Genomic DNA, 25,122 nt, shown 5'->3' with positions numbered 1-25,122 from the left:
ATTTATTTGTATGATACAGCTGCAAATAAGTATTTGAACACCTGTCTATCAGCTACAATTCTGACCCACAAAGACCTGTTAGTCTGCCTTTAAAATGTCCACCTCCACTACATTTATTATCCTAAATTAGATGCACCTGTCTGAGGTCGTTATCTGCATATAGACACCTGTCCACCCCATACAATCAGTAAGAATCCAACTACTAACATGGCCAAGACCAAAGCGCTGTCCAAAGACACTAGAGACAAAATTGTACACCTCCACAAGGCTGGAAAGGGCTACGGGGAAATTGCCAAGCAGCTTGGTGAAAAAAAGGTCCACTGTTGGAGCAATCATTAGAAAATGGAAGAAGCTAAACATGACTGTCAATCTCCCTCGGACTGGGGCTCCATGTAAGATCGCACCTCGTGGGGTCTCAGTGATCCTAAGGAAGGTGAGAAATCAGCCCAGAACTACATGGGAGGAGCTGGTCAATGACCTGAAAAAAGCTGGGACCGACGTTTCCAAGGTTACTGTTGGTAATACACTAAGACGTCATGGTTTGAAATCATGCATGGCACAGAAGGTTTCCCTGCTTAAACTAGCACATGTCCAGGCACGCCTAAAGTTTGCCAATGACCATTTGGATGATCCAGAGGAGATCCAAATGGGAGAAAGTTGTGTGTTCAGATGAGACCAAAATAGAACTTTTGGGTCATAATTCCACTAAACGTGTTTGGAGGAAGAAGAATGATGAGTACCATTCCAAGAACACCATCCCTACTGTGAAGCATGGGGGTGGTAGCATCATGCTTTGGGGGTGTTTTTCTGCACATGGGAAGGGGCAACTGCACTGTATTAAGGAGAGGATGACCGGGGCCATGTATTGCAAGATTTTGGGGAACAACCTCCTTCCCTCAGTTAGAGCATTGAAGATGGTTGAGGCTGGGTCTTCCAACATGACAATGACCCGAAGCACACAGCCAGGATAACCAAGGAGTAGCTCTGTAAGAAGCATATCAAGGTTCTGGCATGGCCTAGCCAGTCTCCAGACCTAAACCCAAAAGAGAATCTTTGGAGGGAGCTGAAACTCCGTGTTTCTCAGCGACAGGCCAGAATCCTGACTGATCTAGAGAAGATCTGTGTGGAGGAGTGGGCCAAAATCCCTCCTGCAGTGTGTGCAAACCTGGTGAAAATCTACAGGAAACATTTGATCTCTGTAATTGCAAACAAAGGCTACTGTACCACATATTAACATTGACTTTCTTAGGTGTTCAAATACTTATTTGCAGCTGTATCATACAAATAAATAGTTAAAAAATCATACATTGTGATTTCTGGATTTTCTTTTAGATTATGTCTCTCACAGTGGACATGCACCTGAAAATTTCAGACCCCTCCATGATTTCTAAGTGGGAGAACTTGCAAAATAGCAGGGTGTTCAAATACTTATTTTCCTCACTATATATATATATATAGTGTGTGTGTGTGAAAACATGTATAGTGTATGTGTGAGTGATCATAACCAAATTGTGATTTAGAAACCTTTCCAACAATAATTTGTACTTTCTTAATATGAATGTTTGTGTGTGTGTATGTGTTTGTGTAGATGAGTGAATATTTGTATGTGAAATGAATCACTGTGAAATCAGGAGCAAAAAATGTATAGTCCAGTGTATGTGAGTGATTATCAGCAGTTAGTAGTAGTCAAAAACATAAATCAAAAAGAGGATAAATCTAAAAGTTAATCCATGTCAGACCAAGCCAAAGATCAGGATCAAAAAGCAAAAAACCCATATCCAGTCCAAAATCCAGAACCATAAATCCAAACCCAACTCCTGTAATGATATATTATTCTCCCTGATTGACACCCCATGTGCCCTGCTGTAACTCATTCAGCAAAGGTGCTGTGGCTGCTACACCTTTTAGCTCAGGATCTCAAACTAGAGTTGCTGCCCGCTCATAGATCCCATGCATCTCCAGGTATTAATCACTCACTCGAAGATATCCAGCTGACTCTGGAGAGTCCACAAGCTGCTCATGTTTCATGGTTGCTTTTATAAAGAGAGATCTGATAACAGAAATAACGCAAGAATACAGCAAACTTAAAACAAGTAATATTATTACCAACAACTGTACTGTTCCAGCATATCCTTGCCTTCCCAGGGCACTAGGCCCAGGCTGCGGTTCATCAGACACATCAGGCACACTAATGCCAGAAGCATTTTTAGTGTCGCTCTCATACTTTTCAGCAGCAGCCTGAACTCTAGGTTCTGATACCTCTTCCTTCTCTGGCACTTTTTCATCTTAGTCAGGAGTATCTCCTTTGTCACCCATCTTTGCTTCACTGGGTCGCAACATTGGCACTCTGGTGCAGTGATTCGGATTATACCAAGTGATACTGCCTTCAACTTGTACTGCTGTCGGAGTAGCTTTCCCCACTGTGTACGGACTTTCCCTTCTAGGCTCATTTCACCTTCCTTTCAAACACTCACATAAACTTGATCACCTGGAACAATAGACTTATGTATTGCATTTAGTTGCTGAATATAAGCTTTGAGCTTCATTTGCAACTGCTCAAGTGAAGGCCCTTTATATAAAGGAAGGCATAAGCACTGGTCGACCAGTTAGCATTTCATGCGTTGTTAGATGCATAGTTCTGTTAGTCTGCATGCAATTGGACATTATTGAAGCGGCAAAGCAAAACCCAGTTTAGTTTGGTACTAGCACAGATTTTGTTAAGCTTAGCTTTTAAAGTACTATTCACTTCTCTACCATGCCCTGAGATTGCATATGATACACACATCCTAGCCTCTGTTTTATCCTAAGTTGCTGCAACACCTGTTTTACTGTTCTCTGGATAAAAGCTAATCCATTATCTGAACTTTTTTTGAAAATTTTTGAAATTTTTGATGGTATGCCAAACCTAGGAATCAGTACTCTTGTCAAAAACTTAACCACTGTTCCTGCTCCCTGGTCTGCAGACGGCACTGCCCTAACCCTAACCTGCCCTAATCTGCTAAATTTATTTTGCTTTGAGACAATGTTCATTGTTAAAAGCGCTTTACAAATCTAAATGAATTGAATTGAAATCTATCAATGATTACCAACATATATCTCTTGTCTTGCACTCGCTTAATCATATCTACATAATCCATGACTAGATGTTTAAATGGACACCCAGGCACTGGGATATGACCAATCAGAGTAATAAACTTTTATCTGACATTGTTCGACACATACCTTACAAGTAGAAAAAAACTCATCTACTGTGGACTGCAGATTTGAAGACAAATACCCCTGCTGTTTAATCTTTCTGAGAACTTTACTCTTTCCACAGTGATCAAATCCATGAGCATCTGCAACCAGAACATGCAAAAGTACTTTAGGGCCAGCAATCATACCTTAATGTAAATGCAAATACCACTTGCATCCTTTTTAGCCCCTCTCTGATTCCACATGCTCATTTCATATGCACCTGCTTGTTCTTCAATGCGAACAATATCATCTGGCTGTACCTGGGGTTTATTTAGTACAATAGGAGCAAATATTGAAACTTGGCATCCTGAAGCCTTTTCTCCTTCTGAGTCAGCAGCATTATTTCTCTTTAGAAAAAAGTCATTGCCCTTTTTGTGTGTTTGACACTTCACTATAGCTAGCCTGCTAGGTGTCATCATGGCAGAAATTAGTTGGCTAATTTGTCCAGCATGTTGAACTGGAGTACCATCACTTTTCCTAAATCCATGCTGTTTCCATACAGACCCAAAGAAATGGCACAATCTATATGTGCATAAGCGGGATCAGTATAGCTGTTGACTACTTTTCCCTTTGCCAACTGACATGTTGTAGTAAGAGCTTTTAGTTCTGCTAATTGTGCTAAACAAGGTTGAGGACAATGCTGTGACACAATGGTGTCAAACTGATCATCATCTCGTCTAACAACTGCATAACCTGCATAAGAACCAAGATGATCTCTGAACCATGAGCCATCTATAAATTAATTAACGTCTGCATTAGTAACGGGTGACAAATCTAAATCTGGGCGTAAATGAGTGAATGCTAATGACTCAACAACACAATCATGTGGAGACTCAAATTCCAAAGGGAGCAATTCTGCTGGATTTACAGTTGTACATCTTTTGATTGTCACATCTGGATAGGTCAACATACACTATACAGGGAGTGCAGAATTATTAGGCAAGTTGTATTTTTGAGGATTAATTTTATTTGAGGATTTAATTTGAACAACAACCATGTTCTCAATGAACACAAAAAACTCATTAATATCAAAGCTGAATATTTTTGGAAGTAGTTTTTAGTTTTAGCTATTTTAGGGGGATATCTGTGTGTGCAGGTGACTATTACTGTGCATAATTATTAGGCAACAACAAAAACAAATTCATACCCATTTCAATTATTTATTTTTACCAGTGAAACCAATATAACATCTCAACATTCACAAATATACATTTCTGACATTCAAAAACCAAACAAAAACAAATCAGTGACCAATATAGCCACCTTTCTTTGCAAGGACACTCAAAAGCCTGCCATCCATGGATTCTGTCAGTGTTTTGATCTGTTCACCATCAACATTGCGTGCAGCAGCAACCACAGCCTCCCAGACACTGTTCAGAGAGGTGTACTGTTTTCCCTCCTTGTAAATCGCACATTTGATGATGGACCACAGGTTCTCAATGGGGTTCAGATCAGGTGAACAAGGAGGCCATATCATTAGATTTTCTTCTTTTATACCCTTTCTTGCCAGCCACGCTGTGGAGTACTTGGACGTGTGTGATGGAGCATTGTCCTGCATGAAAATCATGTTTTCTTGAAGGATGCAGACTTCTTCCTGTACCACTGCTTGAAGAAGGTGTCTTCCAGAAACTGGCAGTAGGACTGGGAGTTCAGCTTGACTCCATCCTCAACCCGAAAAGGCCCCACAAGCTCATCTTTGATGATACCAGCCCAAACCAGTACTCCACCTCCACCTTGCTGGCGTCTGAGTCGGACTGGAGCTCTCTGCCCTTTACCAATCCAGCCACGGGCCCATCCATCTGGCCCATCAAGACTCACTCTCATTTCATCAGTCCATAAAACCTTAGAAAAATCAGTCTTGAGATATTTCTTGGCCCAGTCTTGACGTTTCAGCTTGTGTGTCTTGTTCAGTGGTGGTCGACTTTCTGCCTTTCTTACCTTGGCCATGTCTCTGAGTATTGCACACCTTGTGCTTTTGGGCACCCAGTGATGTTGCAGCTCTGAAATATGGCCAAACTGGTGGCAAGTGGCATCTTGGCAGCTGCACGCTTGACTTTTCTCAGTTCACGGGCAGTTATTTTGCGCCTTGGTTTTCCACACGCTTCTTGCGACCCTGTTGACTATTTTGAATGAAACGCTTGATTGTTCGATGATCACGCTTCAGAAGCTTGGCTATTTTAAGACTGCTGCATCCCTCTGCAATATATCTCACTATTTTTGGCTTTTCTGAGCCTGTCAAGTCCTTCTTTTGACCCATTTTGCCAAAGGAAAGGAAGTTGCCTAATAATTATGCACACCTGATATAGGGTGTTGATGTCATTAGACCACACCCCTTCTCATTACAGAGATGCACATCACCTAATATGCTTAATTGGTAGTAGGCTTTCCAGCCTATACAGCTTGGAGTAAGACAACATGCATAACGAGGATGATGTGGTCAAAATACTCATTTGCCTAATAATTCTGCACTCCCTGTACAGTCAACCCCCGATAATTCATGGTTTTGGAACTTGTTTAAAAAATTTATGGGTTCTTATTTGGAACCTAACAAACAGCAAGTTGCGGATTATTTTAAAATTCACGGGAATCCGCAGCAGGACCGAATGTTCAGGAACATTAGAAATAACATTTTCACTAACAAATTTCATAAACATTTTAAAACACATTATTGTTTTAAAGTGGCAATGTCTAGATGAATTCACCAAGGTACCGTAGGGGCTGCAGAGGTGCATCCAAAATTCACGGATTTTCTGAACTCTGGGGACCACTGTATTTGAATTCAGGTGTTCCAATTACCTCCATGGTTATACAGGTGCATCTCAATAAATTAGAATATCATTAAAAAGTTATACAAAAAGTGAAACTCGTCTATTATATAGATTTATCACGCACAGACTGATATATTTCAAGTGTTTATTTCTTTAGATTTTGATGATTTTGGTTCATGTTTAACAAAAACCCACCAATTCTCTATCTTGAAAACTTAGAATACTTCATAAGACCAATCAAAAAAACATTTTTGTGAATTGTTGGACTTCTGGAAATTATGTTAATTTACTGTATATGTACCCAATACTTTGTAGGGGCGCCTTTTGCTTTAATAACTGCCTCAATTTGGTGTGGTATGGAGATGATCAGTCTGTGGCACTGCTGAGGTGGTCCAAACTGAGACACCATTTAAAGGCTCAGGAAACCTTTGCAGGTCTTTGGATGGATTTAATTAGCTTTTTAGAGTGTGACACCACCAGTCTCCAATGTTAAACTTTTTCACAATAATTGAATTTTCTGAGGTACTAAACTTTGGGTTTTTATTAGCTGCTACTGGACTCTTAAGCAGTGGAGACCTGTTTGTGGTGTGAAGAATCACGTTTCACTGTCTGGCATTCCGATGGATGAGTCTGGGTTTGGTGTTTGCCAGGAGAACGGTACTTGTCTGACTACATTGTGCCAAGTGTAAAGTTTGGTGTAGGGGGATTATGATGTAGGGTTTTTCAGGAGTTGGGCTCATCCCTTTAGTTCCATTGAAAGGAATCCCAGTCCCATTCTTTATGCATACCAATACATTTTGGACAATTTCATGCTCCCACTTTGTGGGAACAGTCTTGTCCCTGTTCCAACATGACTGCACACCAGTGCACAAAGCAAGGTCTGTAAAAACATGGATGATTTTGGTGTGAAAGAAAATTACTGGCCTGCACAGTCAAGTTCACAGTCCTGACCTTAACCCAATAGAACTCCTTTGGGATAAATTAGAGCGGAGACTGCGATGCAGGCAACATCAGTGTCTGACCATTCTTCCAGAAGCGCATTTGTGAGGTCAGACACTGATGCAGGCCTTCTTGTTCCATGAACACACTCCTAAACCTTGTGGAAAACTGCAAAGGGTGGGCCAGCGTCATATTAAACCCTATGGATTAAAAATCGGATGTTAAGGTTCATTTGTATGTGAAGGCAGACAAGCGAATACTTTTGGCAATATAGTGTAGATAATTATGAGAGAGAATGAGCCTGAGTCAAAACAAACCTTCCTTGCTCTAATAGTTCTACAACTTTTTGATGAGTGTAAAAAATAACAGGATAACCCATAGACAAAGTGGAAGTTTTCTCATATGCATAATGCACAGCTGCCAAGCCCTGCTGATGGAAGAATTAGAAAGAGCTTTATTGCTATGTTTACACTTACAAGGAATTTGTTTTGGTGACAGGAGCTTCCAGTTGCACATGGAAATAAAAAATATATACAGGGAGTGCAGAATTATTAGGCAAGTTGTATTTTTGAGGATTAATTTTATTTGAGGATTTAATTTGAACAACAACCATGTTCTCAATGAACACAAAAAACTCATTAATATCAAAGCTGAATATTTTTGGAAGTAGTTTTTAGTTTTAGCTATTTTAGGGGGATATCTGTGTGTGCAGGTGACTATTACTGTGCATAATTATTAGGCAACTTAACAAAAAACAAATTCATACCCATTTCAATTATTTATTTTTACCAGTGAAACCAATATAACATCTCAACATTCACAAATATACATTTCTGACATTCAAAACCAAACAAAAACAAATCAGTGACCAATATAGCCACCTTTCTTTGCAAGGACACTCAAAAGCCTGCCATCCATGGATTCTGTCAGTGTTTTGATCTGTTCACCATCAACATTGCGTGCAGCAGCAACCACAGCCTCCCAGACACTGTTCAGAGAGGTGTACTGTTTTCCTCCTTGTAAATCGCACATTTGATGATGGACCACAGGTTCTCAATGGGGTTCAGATCAGGTGAACAAGGAGGCCATATCATTAGATTTTCTTCTTTTATACCCTTTCTTGCCAGCCACGCTGTGGAGTACTTGGGCGTGTGTGATGGAGCATTGTCCTGCATGAAAATCATGTTTTTCTTGAAGGATGCAGACTTCTTCCTGTACCACTGCTTGAAGAAGGTGTCTTCCAGAAACTGGCAGTAGGACTGGGAGTTCAGCTTGACTCCATCCTCAACCCGAAAAGGCCCCACAAGCTCATCTTTGATGATACCAGCCCAAACCAGTACTCCACCTCCACCTTGCTGGCGTCTGAGTCGGACTGGAGCTCTCTGCCCTTTACCAATCCAGCCACGGGCCCATCCATCTGGCCCATCAAGACTCACTCTCATTTCATCAGTCCATAAAACCTTAGAAAAATCAGTCTTGAGATATTTCTTGGCCCAGTCTTGACGTTTCAGCTTGTGTGTCTTGTTCAGTGGTGGTCGACTTTCTGCCTTTCTTACCTTGGCCATGTCTCTGAGTATTGCACACCTTGTGCTTTTGGGCACTCAGTGATGTTGCAGCTCTGAAATATGGCCAAACTGGTGGCAAGTGGCATCTTGGCGGCTGCACGCTTGACTTTTCTCAGTTCACGGGCAGTTATTTTGCGCCTTGGTTTTTCCACACGCTTCTTGCGACCCTGTTGACTATTTTGAATGAAACGCTTGATTGTTCGATGATCACGCTTCAGAAGCTTGGCTATTTTAAGACTGCTGCATCCCTCTGCAATATATCTCACTATTTTTGGCTTTTCTGAGCCTGTCAAGTCCTTCTTTTGACCCATTTTGCCAAAGGAAAGGAAGTTGCCTAATAATTATGCACACCTGATATAGGGTGTTGATGTCATTAGACCACACCCCTTCTCATTACAGAGATGCACATCACCTAATATGCTTAATTGGTAGTAGGCTTTCCAGCCTATACAGCTTGGAGTAAGACAACATGCATAACGAGGATGATGTGGTCAAAATACTCATTTGCCTAATAATTCTGCACTCCCTGTATATAAAAAAAATAAATAAACTCAATTCATTTTTATTTGTATAGAGCTTTAAACAATGAACATTCTTAAAGCAGCTTTACATAAATAATGTGGTGATAAAATTGAATAAGATGTTCTTTATAAGTGTAAGTTTGTCCTTGATGAGCAAGCCGGTGGCGACTGTGGCAAGGAAAAACTCCCCGAGATGCCATAAGGAAGAAACCTTGAGAGGAACTAGACTCAAGAGGGAACCTATCCTCATCTGGGTTGCACCAAATGTACATTTATTACAGATAAACAATGTTGTGGGGTACAGTGACGATGATCAGAAGCAAACTGTAGCCCTGAGTCAGTGTAGCAGACTATTCACATTAACTACAGTCCAAATCCATCTTCAAAGCTCCCGTTCTTACTTCAAAATTTTATGGAACCACCCAAGGCGTTGATGAGAAACCGTCCCCAGCTGCACAGAGTGGCCTCTAATCGAAGAGAACACTATCCAGAGGCAGGCCTGGACGAAGTGGGAAGATCCAAGGAGGGAAGAGGGGCAGGAGCATGTTTAACTCGACTGAGAGAGAAGAGGGGTGACAGGAAGAGAAGGATATGGATTATTATGTGTTTTTATTGTTGTATGAAAGTTGAGGAGCAGTTTGGACTTCGGCAAGACTCGCTATGGCAGCATAACTAAAAGGGAGAACCAGAAGGTAACACAGACATGAGGGATCTCTGGGATAAGAGACGACCCACCACACCACAGTCAACAAACCTGAGTGAAGATGTGAGAGTGAGGGGACGACAGCATACAAATATCCCAGTTCACCGAGCACTCTATATCCATGATCCCTCCAGATCTGTGCCTTTACCTAAGAAAAATCTACTGATAAAAGACTTGACTAAATAAATATGTTTTTAGTCTTGACTTGAAGACTGAGACTGTGTCCGAGTCCCAAACACTGATTGGAAGGCTGTTCCATAACTGTGAGGCTTTATAAAAGAAAGATCTGCCCCTTCTGTAGTCTTCATTATTTAAGGTACCAACAAATAGCCTGCACCTTTTGATCTAAGTATGCGTGGAGGATCATATTGGTACAGAAGTTCACTCAGATACTGCGGCACGAGACCGTTAAGTGCTTTATACGTCAGTAGTAGTCTTTTATAATCAATACAAGTTCAATTGGGAGCCAGTGTAGACTGATTAAAACAGGGTTCATGTTTTCTAGATTAAGTGAGGACCCTTGCTGCTGCATTCTGAACTAACTGAAGCTTATTTATGCACTTACTCGAACACCCAGACAGTAAAGCATTACAGTCATTCCAATCTAGATGTAACAAAAGCATGAACTAGTTTTTCTGCATCCTGTAACATCATGTTTCTAATTTTAGCAATATTTCTAAGGTAAAGGATAATATTGGTAATTAGGTAATATTATTCACGTGAGCCTCAAAGGAAAGACTAGGGTCAATATTCACACTAAGGTCTTTGACTGCTGTACACACTGAGACAGAAACACCATCCAGAGATGCTACGTAATCAGAATGTTTACTTCTAGCTGCATATGGTCCTAGTAAAAGTACTTTCGTCTTATCCGAGTTGAGCAAAAGAAAGTTACCAAGCATCCACTGTCTAATGTTTTTTACACACTCAACATTTTTAAGCTGATCTCGCTCAACTGGCTTTGCTGAAATATACAGCTTATATATATTATGTAGCCATGTTTATGTATACTTTCAGCCAGAGGCATATATACAGAGGTGTATACACTCACCGGCCACTTTAATAGGTACACCTGTCCAACTGCTCGTTACTGCACATTTCTAATCAGCCAATCACATGACAGCAACTCAATGCATTTAGGCATGTAGACATGGTCAAGACGATCTGCTGCAGTACAAATCAAGCATCAGAATGGGGAAGAAAGGTGATTTAAGTGACTTTGAACGTGGCATGGTTGTTGGTGCCAGACGGGCTGGTCTGAGTATTTCAGAAACTGCTGATCTACTGGGATTTTCACGCACAACCATCTCTAGGGTTTACAGAGAATGGTCCGAAAAAAAGAACATATCCAGTGACCGGCAGTTCTGTGGGCGCAAATGCCTTGTTGATACCAGAGGTCAGAGGAGAATGGCCAGACTGGTCGAGCTGATAGAAAGGCAACAGTAACTCAAATAACCACTCGTTACAACCGAGTTATGCAGAAAAGCATCTCTGACAACACGTTGAACCTTGAGGCGGATGGGCTACAGCAGCCAGAAGACCACACCGGGTGCCAATCCTGACAGCTAAGAACAGGAAACTGAGGGTACAATTCGCACAGGCCCACCAAAATTGGACAATAGAAGATTGGAAAAACGTTGCCTGGTCTGATGAGTCTCGATTTCTGCTGCGACATTCGGATGGTGTGGTCAGAATTTGGCGTCAACAACATGAAAGCATGAATCCATCCTTCCTTGTATCAACGGTTCAGGCTGGTGGTGGTGGTGTAATGGTGTGGGGGATATTTTCTTGGCACACTTTGGGCTCATTAGTACTAATTGAGCATTGTGTCAACGCCACAGCCTACCTGAGTATTGTTGCTGACCATGTCCATCCCTTTATGACCACAGTGTACCCATCTTCTGATGGCTACTTCCAGCAGGATAACGCACCATGTCATAAAGCGCGAATCATCTCAGACTGGTTTCTTGAACATGACAATGAGTTCACTGTACTCAAATGGCTCAGTCACCAGATCTCAATCCAACAGAGCACCTTTGGGATGTGGTGGAACGGGAGATTCGCATCACGGATGTGCAGCCGACAAATCTGCAGCAACTGCGTGATGCTATCATGTCAATATGGACCAAAATCTCTGAGGAATGTTTCCAGTACCTTGTTAAATCTATGCCACGAAGGATTAAGGCAGTTCAGAAGGCAAAAGGGGTCCAACCCGGTACTAGTAAGGTGTACCTAATAAAGTGGCCGGTGAGTGTATATAACACTATCCAGCACTCATTCTTCAAGATCCACTTTTAGCACTTGAATAAACACATGCAGTGAATGTTTAAAACCTTGAGGCATTCTGGTGTAAGTATGCCGTTTTCTTGCATATCTAAAGGCAAATTAATGTCTGCTTTCCTCAGCCAGAGGAACACTATTTAGCATCAGGTGGAACGTTATTTAGCAACATGTGTGAATTAGGAACTTCTGCCTGTCAACACAACTTTAACACAACTTTATTTACAGCTCTTAAGTCATGGAGTAAATGCCATATGGATGTGTCAGTTTTAGCAACTGGCAATATTGGTGTATTACATAAGCTGGATATCTCAATTAAAACTCCAGCTTTAGCAAACCTTCTATAATCTTATGGATGCCCTGTTCTGCTTCGAGGAGAATTTCCTCCTTCTGCAAAAGCAAAATGTTCTCCTAAAATCTGTTATTCCTCAAGTTTGTCTTCACCTCACTCTCTCCTTTTCTGTGCTTTAAAAGTTTCTCTGGCTACATCAATTTCCCTACCCTATTTCTTTAAGAATCTTTACTATCTCCTCTGATGCTTCTCTCATACTCCTCATCAGTTTCCCCTCTTCCTTATATTCACTTGATACTTCTGACTTCTTGATACTTCACTCGATACTTCTGTGCGTCTTTCTCACAATAATCTGTAAACTTTAACTCGTGTAACTTATTCTCAACCTCTTTATAGCAATCCAACTTAGCTTATTCCTCCTCTCTCTCCTTATTTCTGGGTGTGCTGCTGTACTGTATTTGCTGCACCGCTTCTGTCTCTTATTGCTCCTCTGTCTTCTACTTGCTCTTGCTCTTCTATTAATTTTACTACCCCTTCAACTTGCACTGTTCCTTTAATTACTGGATACTCATCCCCTTAAGACTCATAAGGTAGAGGTTTCACAAATGCCTTCTTTAGCTTTTCCTCAGTCTCCTTATCTGCTTTTTTAAATATTTTTTCCTAGCTGTTCTCAATTTTCTGTTTTTTTTTGCTTCTTTTTTAAACATATTAATCACTTCTAACTCTCTGCTTCTCTTAAAAAAGTCCTTTTTACTTTTATTACTTACATGTATTTTTTTTTTTCCCATCTCTTAATGCAACACTACATTGAATGCACCTGCTTCAGGCCAATGTGTCTTTATTTTTTTAGTTCTTTGTTCCCACTTCTTTGAAACTCCTAACACCTAAACTGGTGCAGTTGCCATTTTACATTCCTCTTACTCTGGGAATTCCCCAAACAAATCTTTCGTGGCAACTGCTTTCTAACTTATTAGGGATTAGGGATTTGAACTTTTCAAAGTTAAGGCTTCCACTTGTCTTGGTGTACCATCGAGTTGACCACTGCACCTTACGAAATACTGGAAAGTGCGAAATGAGGTTCTTCAATCTGTCTCCCTTACCTCGACTGTACTGTAACTCCTCACCTCTGTCTATATATGGTTTTGCTTGTTATGTTAAAATAACCAAAATGCAATGGCACTACAGAATTGAAAATGAGGTCTAAAAATTTCAAAAACTTGTCTTTGATTGCTACAAAATTTATATATGGCCACTCATCTAACAGACCCTGATTGTCCTTTACCATTTAAATTGCACCCCATAAATCAAACATCTTTTGTAGAGTCAAGACATGTGCTATCCCATATATGTCCTTGTATAAATTCTCTCTCCAGACGTGTATAAATTCCTTTAGTCTCGTGCTTCGCAATGGGGTCAAGTTTGTCCTCGTACTCCTCTAAGGGTAAAGAAAACACTTAGCCAAATACTATCTTTTTATTCTAATGTGTCCAGAACAACTTCACTCAGTTTAAAACTGTTGGCAGGACTTATCGCCTTCAATGTCACTTTCAGTTCTAATTAAGATCTCTCAGAGATTCACCAAGGAGAAGAGTTCAACAGCTGCTTACTTCTACTAACTTATACTGTTATCGATCAAGGCCCACTTAACGGTGTACTAAAAAGAATAGTACGTACTATAGCTTAAAGATTAAAATGCTGTTAATTGGTTATGTTCTTCAAAATAAATTGTGTTTTTTGGTTAGGAGAAGCCTTACAGGCAGACCCCTAATTATTCCCACAAGCACCAATTATACTAAAGCAAATATGCTTACCTTTTATCAGCCGCTGCTTGGGGGAAACCGAGATGACTGTCTGTGACAGCGAACCCACTGGGGCCCTCAGTGTGCCCTGGCTCCATGCCTATCTGGATAATTGGAAAAAGAACAAACAAATTTAGTATCAAAGTAAAGACTCCAATCAATACCAAAAAACTAAGTGCACAATCTAGGGTTGTGATGTCAAAGCTTCAGGATTTATTCTCCAGAAACAAAGTCAGACTGTTCCATAAAAGTGTCCAAAGTTATAGAAAAAAAAAACAGCCTTTTTATATGCTTTTTCTTAAAGTCTAGGTAACACCTCTTTTTCTTATGTCAATGGTTATTACATCAAATTTTTTTATTTGACAACAGGTATATCTGTCACTGTTATCGCCAAAATCTACTATGCTTTTTCAGTATAATAATTTAATGATGGCAAAGAAAAAAACAAACCCCCACATCTTTATTTTTTTTAATTCAGCACATGCAGCACAGGCAGGCCTTGCACCTGCACATGACATAAATGAAACTTATAGAATTAGAAATTGATATTACTTTAAGCAGAGGTGGGAAGTAACAAAGTACAAATACTGATTTTTCAGTATCAGTACTTTACTTCACTATTTTTTTTAGACTACTTTTTACTCAATACATTTTGACACAAATAGCTATACTTTTTACTTCTTACGTTTACTTTAGTTTTAATCTATTGTGAAGATGGTGTTCTCCTGATGGGTTCTACTAACTTATACTGTTATCGATCAAGGCCCACCTAACTAAAAAGAATAGTACTAAAAAGAATAGTATGTACTATAGCTTTGAGATTAAAACGCTGTTAATTGGTTATGTTCTTCAAAATAAATTGTGTTTTTTGGTTAAGAGAAGCCTTACAGGCAGACCCACAAGCACCAATTATACTAAAGCAAATATGCTTACCTTTTATCGGCCACTGCTTGGGGGAAACCGAGATGACCGTCTGTGACAGCGAACCCACTGGGGCCCTCGGTGTGCCCTGGTTCCTTGCCTATCTAGAAGGCAACATGAAGTATTCGGTTAACATGGATGTGACCGAGGGAATCAGCTACATAAACATGACTGAAAAAATCATTTTAATCAGTAAACATTTGTTTTACTGATCTGCCAAGTCTTAAAGCCCCATGATGCACACAATTATCTCTCTGGGTCGACAAATGCACTGGGACATTTTGTGGCATTATTTCCTCATAATGGCGATACAAACATAAATTACTGTCTTTTTTGATTGTACAGATAAGAGCAACATATTATTGGAATATGTAAAGGGTCTATTTTATTTGTACACACAACAACAAATCCTTGTGCTTTTGTAATGTAAAGAAAACAGACAGGGTGCACTTTCTGCCGTCTCTGTCTCCTCTCTTCACAGACACACAAATAAAATAAAGCACCCTGAATCTCAGTGAACATTTGTCTCACATACATATATGTATAGAAAGCTCGAAAAGTCTACTTTTAAATAAAACAAGTCGCATAGAAGAATATTTTGTCTTCATACTCTGTTTGGTTTGGTTTCACAAATAGTAAACATACATTTGCATAAAGCATCAATATCTGTCCATGCCCATGTTAATTAAAGTATTAAAAAAGTATTAATATAAGGTAAATTTTGAACAGGGCAATTAAATATTTTAATCGATTGACAGCCTAATATTATTATGGCGTGGTGTCCAGTTACTAGCGTGACACTAAAACAGGTAGTGATAATAGCTACTTTTTATGTCAGAGCCCAAACTTCCTTACTTTAACTTAAGTAAAAAAAAAAAAAAAAAAAAAAAAGTATAGCCAGAAATTCAACTTTTACCCGTGTGTTTTTTAAACACGAGTATTTGTACTTCTACTTAAATGTAGGATGTGTGTACTTTTGTCAGCTCTGCTTATAAGCCTATCAACGAATCTACTGACCATGAATGGGACTTATGTATTTGCCCATGTGCACACATTAAGCACTTACTGTGGATATACAGAGTTCACGTTCTTTGGTGATATTAAATGCTATAAATATTTAAAAAATTAAAAACAAAGTATGACAATAATTAATAAAATACAATAAACTAAAAGAAATAATACTGAAATGTACTACAGAAAATACCATACGCACTATCCGCTAAACTCTTAAGCACTCTGGACAAGTAAACACAGAAGTTGCTGCATAAAGAAAAAATGGCTGAACGAGGAGAAAACAGCGAGGGCCAAGGAGAAGATTCATATGAAAGCCTGTTTTCGCCACATTAAAACAAAGTTTGCATAGTTCCGACTTTTTTTATCACAATTCAGACTTTTTATTCGCAATTCCAACTTTATTTCTTGTAAACATCCAACATGCGTAGTGCATCCACCAGTAACCATGTAACCAGTAACTAGGCCTAAAGTTTGAAGCTGTTGTTGTATGAACGAGGCCACCTCTGCTTCATCTATTTTTTATCCATCTCCTCCAGAGCTGATTGTTAGACAGAGTTTTCTCCAGGAATCAAAAGCTTGATATCATGCTATTCTCATGATTGTAGCCTATTTAATTTTTAATGTGTAAAGCTTTCTGCCACTATAGTGGGGCAGGTGCTGCCCGACATGCTAAAAAAAGCCGGAATTGCTAGAAATATAGTCAGAATTGTTACAGATGATGGAAGGATGGATGGAGCTAAATACAGGGCAATCCTGGAAGAAAACCTATTAGAGGCTACAAAAGACTTGAGACTGTGGCAGAGGCTCACCTTCCAGCAGGACAACTACTCTAAACATACAGCCAGAGCTACAATGGAATGGTTGAGATCAAAGCATATTCATGTGTTAGAATGGCCCAGTCAAAGTCCAGACCTAAATCCCAATGAGAATCTTCAAGACTTGCTATTCACAAATGTTCTCCATCCAATCTGATTCAATTGGAGCTGTTTTGCTAAGAAGAATGGGCAAACATTACTGTGTCTAGATGCAAAGCTGGTGCAAAGCTGGTAGAAATAAACCACAATTGATTGTTGTTAACTTTTTGAGTTTTACAACTAAACCGCAAATACTCCACAAGGCCTGGCAAATGATAATACAATGCACCCCCACCCCCCAGCCCCCTCGTGTTTATGGTTTTGAAGGTGTGAAATTTAAAACATTGTACCAGATTAAAAAGAGACCGTTACAAACAAGCAGTCAGAAAATGGGAAGGCGAGAGCAACATCAGAGGAAAAGTCCATTCAAAGATTTTAATTTTTACAAATCCCCAAGACCAGACTGCTACTGGTATAAATCCATGTCCGTTCACTTGCCTTCGAATTTGGTAAATGTATTGATTTAAGTAATGTAAAATTAAAGAACTTTACCCACATGGAGGAAAGCACTGATTTCACTAATACCAAAAGAAGGGAAAGATAGAATGTAATGTGGTAACTACTGCCCAGTTAGTGTTCTAAACATTGACTACAAGCTGTTTACATCTATTCTAGAAGATTCTAGATTCTATATAACAAGAAAACAGTCCTTCCAGGCCTTACTCATTTGGATCAAACGGGGTTTATACATCAAAGCCAAGTTCAAAACAATGTTAGAATAACTCTGCACATTCTTGTTTACAGAACATAGTGTAAAAGCTGCCCAATTAAGTCTGGATGCAGTGAAAGCCTTTGACTCAAATAGAGCAAAAATTGGTTTTCATAAAAGCTTTATGGACATAATTACAGCACTATTTAACAAGCCCTATGCAAGTATTAACGGATATTTGTCTGATCCATTTGAACTAGAGAGAGGCACAAGACAGGGTTGTCCGATTTCACCCCTTCTTTCTACTTTATTTATAGAGCCTTTGAGTCAATGGATTAGGCAAAACTATTCAATTAAATGAATTGATTTGTGGACTGAAAAACACAAACTAGAACTTTATGCAGATGATCTATTAATATGTGTCAACCTACAAAATTACTTCGTAAATAGTTACATTTTTTAGAAGTATTTTCGGCAATATCTAGTTATAAGCTTAATATTTCAAAGACTCAAGTATTAGTGTTTAACTACAAACCACAGAAGTAAATTAGAATGAGGTACAAATTATGGACCTCTTTTTAAAAGAAAAAAATTATAAAAGTGGCTCTATTAAGATGGTACCTTAATCCTTTGTACCATTTAGGCTCCAAAGTTACTCAGTGAGTCTACTCTTTCTTTTTCAGACACATTCAAATAATAGAAATATTAACCCAGCAATTCAGAGAATGAATTATCAAGATTTTTATGGCAGGGGAAAAAAAACAATTAGATTTAAAATATTACTACTAATTAAAGAAAAGGGTAAATTAGGCCTCCCCTGCTTAAAATACTACTATTATGCATCTCTACTAAGACCATTAAATTGCTGGAATTGTCCAACATATTGAGCAAGATGGATGGAAATAGAGCAGGAGATTCTATTATCTGCTCTAATAGCTAATGACCAAATTGAGACTAGAATAGCTGATGAAATAAACCCCTGTATCAAACTATAAAATTTGATACAAGACAGATCAGACTAGATAATAGATTTCGAACTTTGATTACACAAGGAATTACTAATTATTGTTTTTTATAAAGGTAAAATCTATATATGTGAGTCACTAAAAAAAAATTAGGTTTAATCAAAATTTGTTTTTATAGATACCTTCAAATAAGACAAATGTTGCAAAGAGGAAAATCAAGATATTTCAATTGATGAATGTGGAAAAACAAACTTAGCCATGTGGAGAGAATTTTGTTGGTGACATTTAGAAAGACATTTAGAAGCAGTTTTTGCATTCAATTGTAAATCACTGTATTTTGACAATATTTCCTTTAATGGATGACATAAAGATTATAGACTGATGTTAATTCTTTTGGCAGTCAGTAAAAAAAAAGTAATTTTTTTTGTCTGGGTGAATTGGTTTTATGTAGTCAGTTTACTTATTCAATTTTGAAACAAAAGTAAAGCAAATGAGAGCTTTTCCTTTAAGAACTAAGGTGGAAAATGTTGTTTTAATATTGATTTGTTGTTGTTGTTTTTGTTTATTGACAATTGGCAGGTGTCCCCTGTTTTGTTTTGGTTGTTTTTTTCTTGTTTTCTTCCTTTTGATTTTAAACTGTCCGTTAGTTGACCTCTGTTTTTGTTGCATTAATAAAAATTTAATTCTGCCTTGATAAACATATGTACTTCTTTTCAGAAAAAATTAAATAAACTAAAATGTTTGTCATAAATTACTGCTCTTTCTTTTGACTGACTTATTCAAGGTATGGTTATAGTACACAAGGTTTTTTATTTCAAAACATGAATAATTGTTTTTTTTTGTTTGTTTTTTTTTGTTTGTTTTTTTAAACAATTGTTTTCTCAGGCAAAATGCTAGATTTAAACTAAGGGTACACTTTTAGAGCTATTCATTGTTTAATAAATCAATCACAGGTAACAACTAGGCAACAAGCAACATCTACCAAATACAGGTTTCAATAATTTTAATTATTTAAAAATGGATGTGTTAAAAGGTGCCATGTTTAACACACAGAGATTTAAATATCAGGAAGTAAAACCTCAATTTTTGACATTTTAATTCTTGAACCTAACCAAACCCCATGATTTTTCTGAATGGTTTGCCGGGCCTTTATTGCAGCTGTTTTCACATCTTGCTTGTTCTTTGATCTCTCTGGTTCTTTTTTATTTTGCCGATAAATTTACGTGCTTCCTGTTCACTTTGTGTGCTTGGTCCTTTGTATTTTAATGTGCAGAATATACTGAAATGTTTCCATTCAGGTTTTTACTATCCAGCCCAACTCTTGCTTTTTTCTTTCATTTTTAACAATAATCTTACACACAGTAGATAAAATTTAATTTTCCCTATATACAGGTATGTGACAGGTCATATCTGGGCCTGCCCACCAAGTGAAGGAGATGACTATATATTTCACAGTCACCCTTCTGATCAGAAGATACCCAAACCCAAAAGACTTCAGGAGTGGTACCGCAAAATGCTGGACAAAGCCTTTGCCGAAAGAATAATTCATGACTATAAAGTAAGATGATAGACCAGAGCATTGAAACAGAACAGTCACTTTTACTAGAAGTATCTCCTTTTGCTTGAATCAGGTGAAAAATATATATTCCTTGTTACAGGACATCTTTAAACAGGCTACAGAGGATCGAATTAAAAGTGCCTATGAGCTGCCTTATTTTGAGGGAGATTTTTGGCCCAATGTTTTGGAGGAAAGCATCAAGGAGCTGGCGCAAGAGGAGGAGGAAAGGAAGAAGGAGGAGAGTACAGCTTCCTCTGAGACAGTAGAGGCAAGATACATGAAATAATGGGAGTTGTGGCAAGTGTTTAACAATGGGGTTATAAAAAGTCATTAATATATTTTTTCCTGAAGGGGACCCAAGCTGATAGTAAAAATGGAAAAAAGAAGAACAACAAGAAGACTAACAAAAACAAGAGCAGCGTGAGCCGAGCCAACAAGAAGAAGCCTGGAATGCCAAATGTAGCAAATGATCTGTCCCAGAAGCTCTATGCAACTATGGAGAAGCACAAGGAGGTAATGTCTCCAATAGTTTGTAGTTGCAAATAGTATGAGGTTAAATTGTCATGCACACAAAATGTCAAGGGACAGGTATACATCACAATTCTTGTTGTCAGTTATAATCTCTAAACTTCTAAAATTCAAAAAAATTATATTATATATATATATATATATATATATATATATATATATATATATATATATATATATATATATATATATATACACAGTGGAACCTCTGAGCTCGCGAGGGTTAGGGACCAAGACCGTCATGAGTTCAATTTTCGCGACCTTTTGATACACCCTTCCAACCCAGTAAAACCCAAAGAACACTATACGAAATCGATTTAAATGAGTAAATAGCACTTTCACTATTTACATCATAAAATAGTTTTAAAGCAATTTTTAGACAATTGTAATGAGATAAACCTTGATTAGAAATGTTAAAACTAGAGTTTTGAGCAGCTCGCGGTTGCTCACGAGCCGGTCTGAATGAGAGTCGCCGGTCGGAATGAAAGTCGCGAGCATGTGAGGTCGCGAGCGCTGAGGCCGCGAGCTCGAGGTTCCACTGTGTGTGTGTGTATATATATATATATATATATATATATATATATATATATATATATATATATATACACACACACATACATACATATATATATATATATATATATATATATATATATATATATATATATATATATATATATATATATACACATACATTTCTCAAACTTTTTTTTCATTCTAGGTTTTCTTTGTAATCCACCTCCATGCTGGTCCTGTGATCAACACACTGCCCCCCATCATGGACCCTGATCCCTTACTTATCTGTGATCTGATGGATGGTCGAGATGCCTTTCTTACGCTGGCACGGGACAAGCATTGGGAGTTCAGCTCCTTGCGCCATTGCAAGTGGAGCACTATGTGTATGCTGGTAGAGTTGCATAATCAGGGCCAGGACCGTTTTGTCTACACATGCAATGAGTGCAAGCACCATGTAGAGACACGTTGGCACTGCACTGTCTGTGAGGTTAGTCTATGTGTACAGTTAAGACCTTCTGTTCACCAGATTTCATTTTCAATACTTTGAAATAGCAGAAAAAAGAATTTTGCTAGCAAAACAAGATTCTACATAATTAAATCAAAATTAGTATCAAGATTAAAAAAAAAACATTAACTAGAATTTTTTTTCCAGGACTTTGACCTATGCATTAATTGCTACAATTCGAATGGTCATGAGCATCCAATGGTGAAATGGGGCCTTGGCCTTGATGATGACAGCAACAACCAGAATAGTGAGGCTTCCAAGAGTCCGCAGGAAAGCAGGCGTCTGAGCATTCAGCGTTGTATCCAATCTCTGGTACATGCTTGCCAGTGTCGAAACGCTAACTGCTCACTGCCATCTTGCCAAAAAATGAAGCGGGTGGTACAACACACAAAAGGCTGTAAGCGCAAGACAAATGGGGGCTGCCCCGTGTGCAAACAGCTCATTGCGTTGTGCTGCTACCATGCCAAGCACTGCCCAGAAAATAAGTGTCCTGTTCCCTTCTGCCTCAATATCAAGCACAAGCTGCGCCAGCAACAGCTCCAGCAGCGATTACAACAGGCTCAGTTGATGAGGCGGCGCATGGCACTCATGCAGGGCCGGACCATGCAAAAGCCCCTGCCTTCCCCTAACTCAGGAGCTCCTGGGACACCAAACTCTCAGCAGCAGCAGCCTAGTACACCACAGACACCTCAGCCATTACCAAACCAGCCCCAATCATCAAATCAGAACATGACCACTGTGCCACAAGCCTTAGACAACAATGGACGCAGCAGTCAGCCACCTACACCAGGCTCCCAGGGCAAACAAGGTGCTCAATCCTCACCCTCACAACAACCATTTTCCCTGCCCATGCCACAGCCACCAACACCACAACACCATATGGCACTAGCTGCCTTGCAGGTTGTACGAAGGATAGAGATGACAAGCATGCCAAAGCAGCAGCAGGCAGATTTAAGGGTCAACCTGAATGGCATGTCCATGACCCAGTCTCGCATAGTGGCACCCATGCAGATAATGAGCCACAGAGGTCCTCAACCTCTACAGGGAATGCAGTCTGGACCATGGGGTGCTGGTAAGCAAGGCCCCATGCAGAATCCACAGGCCCCTCAACCACAGCAGATGCCAACACAACAGGCCAATGTGGTACCTCAACAACCTCAGTTAACACCTTCATCTCAACAGCCTACATTGATGCAGCGGGCTATTATCCAGCAACAGCAACCACGGCCCATACAGGGTGTCATGCCACTTCAGCCAGTGCCTCCTCAAGCCCCACAGCAAAATCAAATGATCCAAAAAGGTACAGGCAGCATTGCACCAGGTGCCCTCCAGGAGTTGTTGTGCAAATTGAAGTCACCGCATTCACCTCAACAACAGCAGCAGGTCCTCAACATTCTCAAGTTAAACCCTCACTTAATGGCTGCATTTATCAAACAACGAACAGCAAAATATCAGGCCAGTCAACCCCGGCAATCCCTGCCACAGCTGCAGCAGAGCCCACAAGCTATGATCAGAGTCCAGTCAGGGTTTCAGAATATGGCTGCTATGCAGAATCCTCCACTGATGAGACCAGGAATGCAGTCTCAGCAAGCTGCTGCATCTCAGGGTATGGGCACTCTAGGGCCACAGGGACAACTCATGAATGCTACACACAACAGCAACCAGCAGCTTTATCGCCGACAACTAATGCACCAAATGCAACAGCAGCAGCAAGGGACCTTGACTCCTGCCCAAGGGGGGTTTTCCCAATCTCAAGGTGCAGCTAACTACTCGCAAATACGCATGAAGCAGCAATTGACTATGCAGGGAGGTAATATTCCCATGATGCCTGGTATGAGCCAACCTGGAATGAGCATGGACCCAACCCAGAATATGATGCAACAGCTTATGTCGCCACAACAGCTTCCACAGCAAATGCTAAAACAGCAAATAGGATCACCACCTCAAGCCACCTCTATGAGCCCTCAGCCCCATATGCTCCCAGTACAGCAGCAAGGCTCACATTTACCTGGACAGGCCATATTGAATGCACTGGGCAACCAAGTTAGATCACCTGCACCTGTGCAGTCACCCCATCCTCCTTTGCAGCAGCCCCAACATTCCAGTCCATCCCCACGCATGCAGCTTCAACCCTCTCCCCAGCATGCTTCAATGCACTCCAGCTCCCCCCGCCCCGCACTTGCTGGGGTAATGACAGGCTCCATGGAACAGGGCTATCTATGTACCCCAGAGCAGAGCACAATGCTCTCTCAGCTTAACACACCAAACCATAGAGGGCTGAACAATGAGTTGATCATGGTGGGAGATACCACTGGAGACACTTTAGAGAAGTTTGTGGAAGGATTATAGCAATGAGAGACGATAGAGAGGTGTTGTTTTCATACCGATTGTATTGATATCTCAGACAAAGAATGTGAATGGTTTACATGCCAACCAATGGACTGCTTTTCTATTGATGGTTATATGTGGATATATCAATCACTTATCCTTTTTTTTTTATTTTTATTTTTATTTTTTTTTTTTTTATATATAAGTCAAGGCAGCAACTGAATTGATTTAGCCTATTGTACTGTTTTGTTTACTTTTTCCCCCAGGTCATGTATTGCCATTTATTACTGAAGACTGTTTCGAAATTTCAGATGCATTTTTGTGTTTATAAGTTATGATTACTTGCTGATGTTTATTCATATATGCTAGATTGTAAACATGCCTTTGAAAATGCACCATGTTTTTCTCCAAACTAAGGTGCTTGTATAAACAGACTGGTGTTTATTTGTACAGAAATGATCTCTTCTACAAAATGTGAGAAGTTGTAATTTCGCTTATTTTTAAGGTGCTTAAATATGTAATTTATTGTCCTGCATTGCATATGTTTCAAGGTATAGAACATTGCTTGGTCCCTTCTTCTGATGGTCAGTGGGAAAAAAAATCCCTTTTGGAGTAAGGTTCAGGGTCACTAATTTCTGTATGTGAGGCTTTTCTCTAATGAAACTTGAATTGAGTAAGGAAAATTCTTCTATGTAAATCATGCTGATTGAGATGCTGTATATATGAGGAATTAAACAAATTGAGAAAGTTGTAAATACTGATTAAAAGAACTTGTTTCATACTTCTATAACTTATTGTTAAATAAACTGTGCAACAGTCAATACAGTGCTCATTTAAATCTTTTAGCAAATAAAAAGATTCTTGAGAATTCCTCACATTAACCGGCAAGTTCTATATTCTTATAATAGATTTTTTTTTCCCCATTAGTCTACTCCAAGTACCCCATAATGAAGAAAGTGAAAACAGAATTCTAGAAATGTCTGTAAATGTTTTTTTAAATAAAAAATAAAAGAAACCTGAAATATCACAGGTATATAAGTATTTCAACCCTTTACAATCTCCATTGGCAATTCAGTTTTTTTTGTGTATGATGCAACAAGCTTTGCACACCAGAAATGGG

General features: G+C 39.3%; 1 protein-coding gene across 4 annotated transcripts in view; it reads left to right on the top strand.

Annotated features, from left to right (window-relative positions):
- Nucleotides 1-24,823, top strand: part of crebbpb (CREB binding protein b) — a 111,555-nt gene extending 86,732 nt beyond the window's left edge. For all 4 annotated transcript variants that reach the window (XM_046865894.1, XM_046865897.1, XM_046865896.1 and 1 more), the window contains 5 exons: nt 19,960-20,125; nt 20,226-20,393; nt 20,477-20,638; nt 21,375-21,656; nt 21,822-24,823. In XM_046865894.1, coding sequence (XP_046721850.1) covers nt 19,960-20,125; nt 20,226-20,393; nt 20,477-20,638; nt 21,375-21,656; nt 21,822-24,023 — 2,980 coding nt within the window. In that variant the 3' untranslated portion in view covers nt 24,024-24,823. The remainder of the gene's footprint in view (nt 1-19,959; nt 20,126-20,225; nt 20,394-20,476; nt 20,639-21,374; nt 21,657-21,821) is intronic.
- The last annotated feature ends 299 nt before the right edge of the window (nt 24,824-25,122 follow it).

This window comes from Silurus meridionalis, chromosome 14, assembly GCF_014805685.1.
Source record: "Silurus meridionalis isolate SWU-2019-XX chromosome 14, ASM1480568v1, whole genome shotgun sequence".
Classification (NCBI taxonomy): domain Eukaryota; kingdom Metazoa; phylum Chordata; class Actinopteri; order Siluriformes; family Siluridae; genus Silurus; species Silurus meridionalis.
This window is presented reverse-complemented; position numbering and strand designations above follow the sequence as displayed.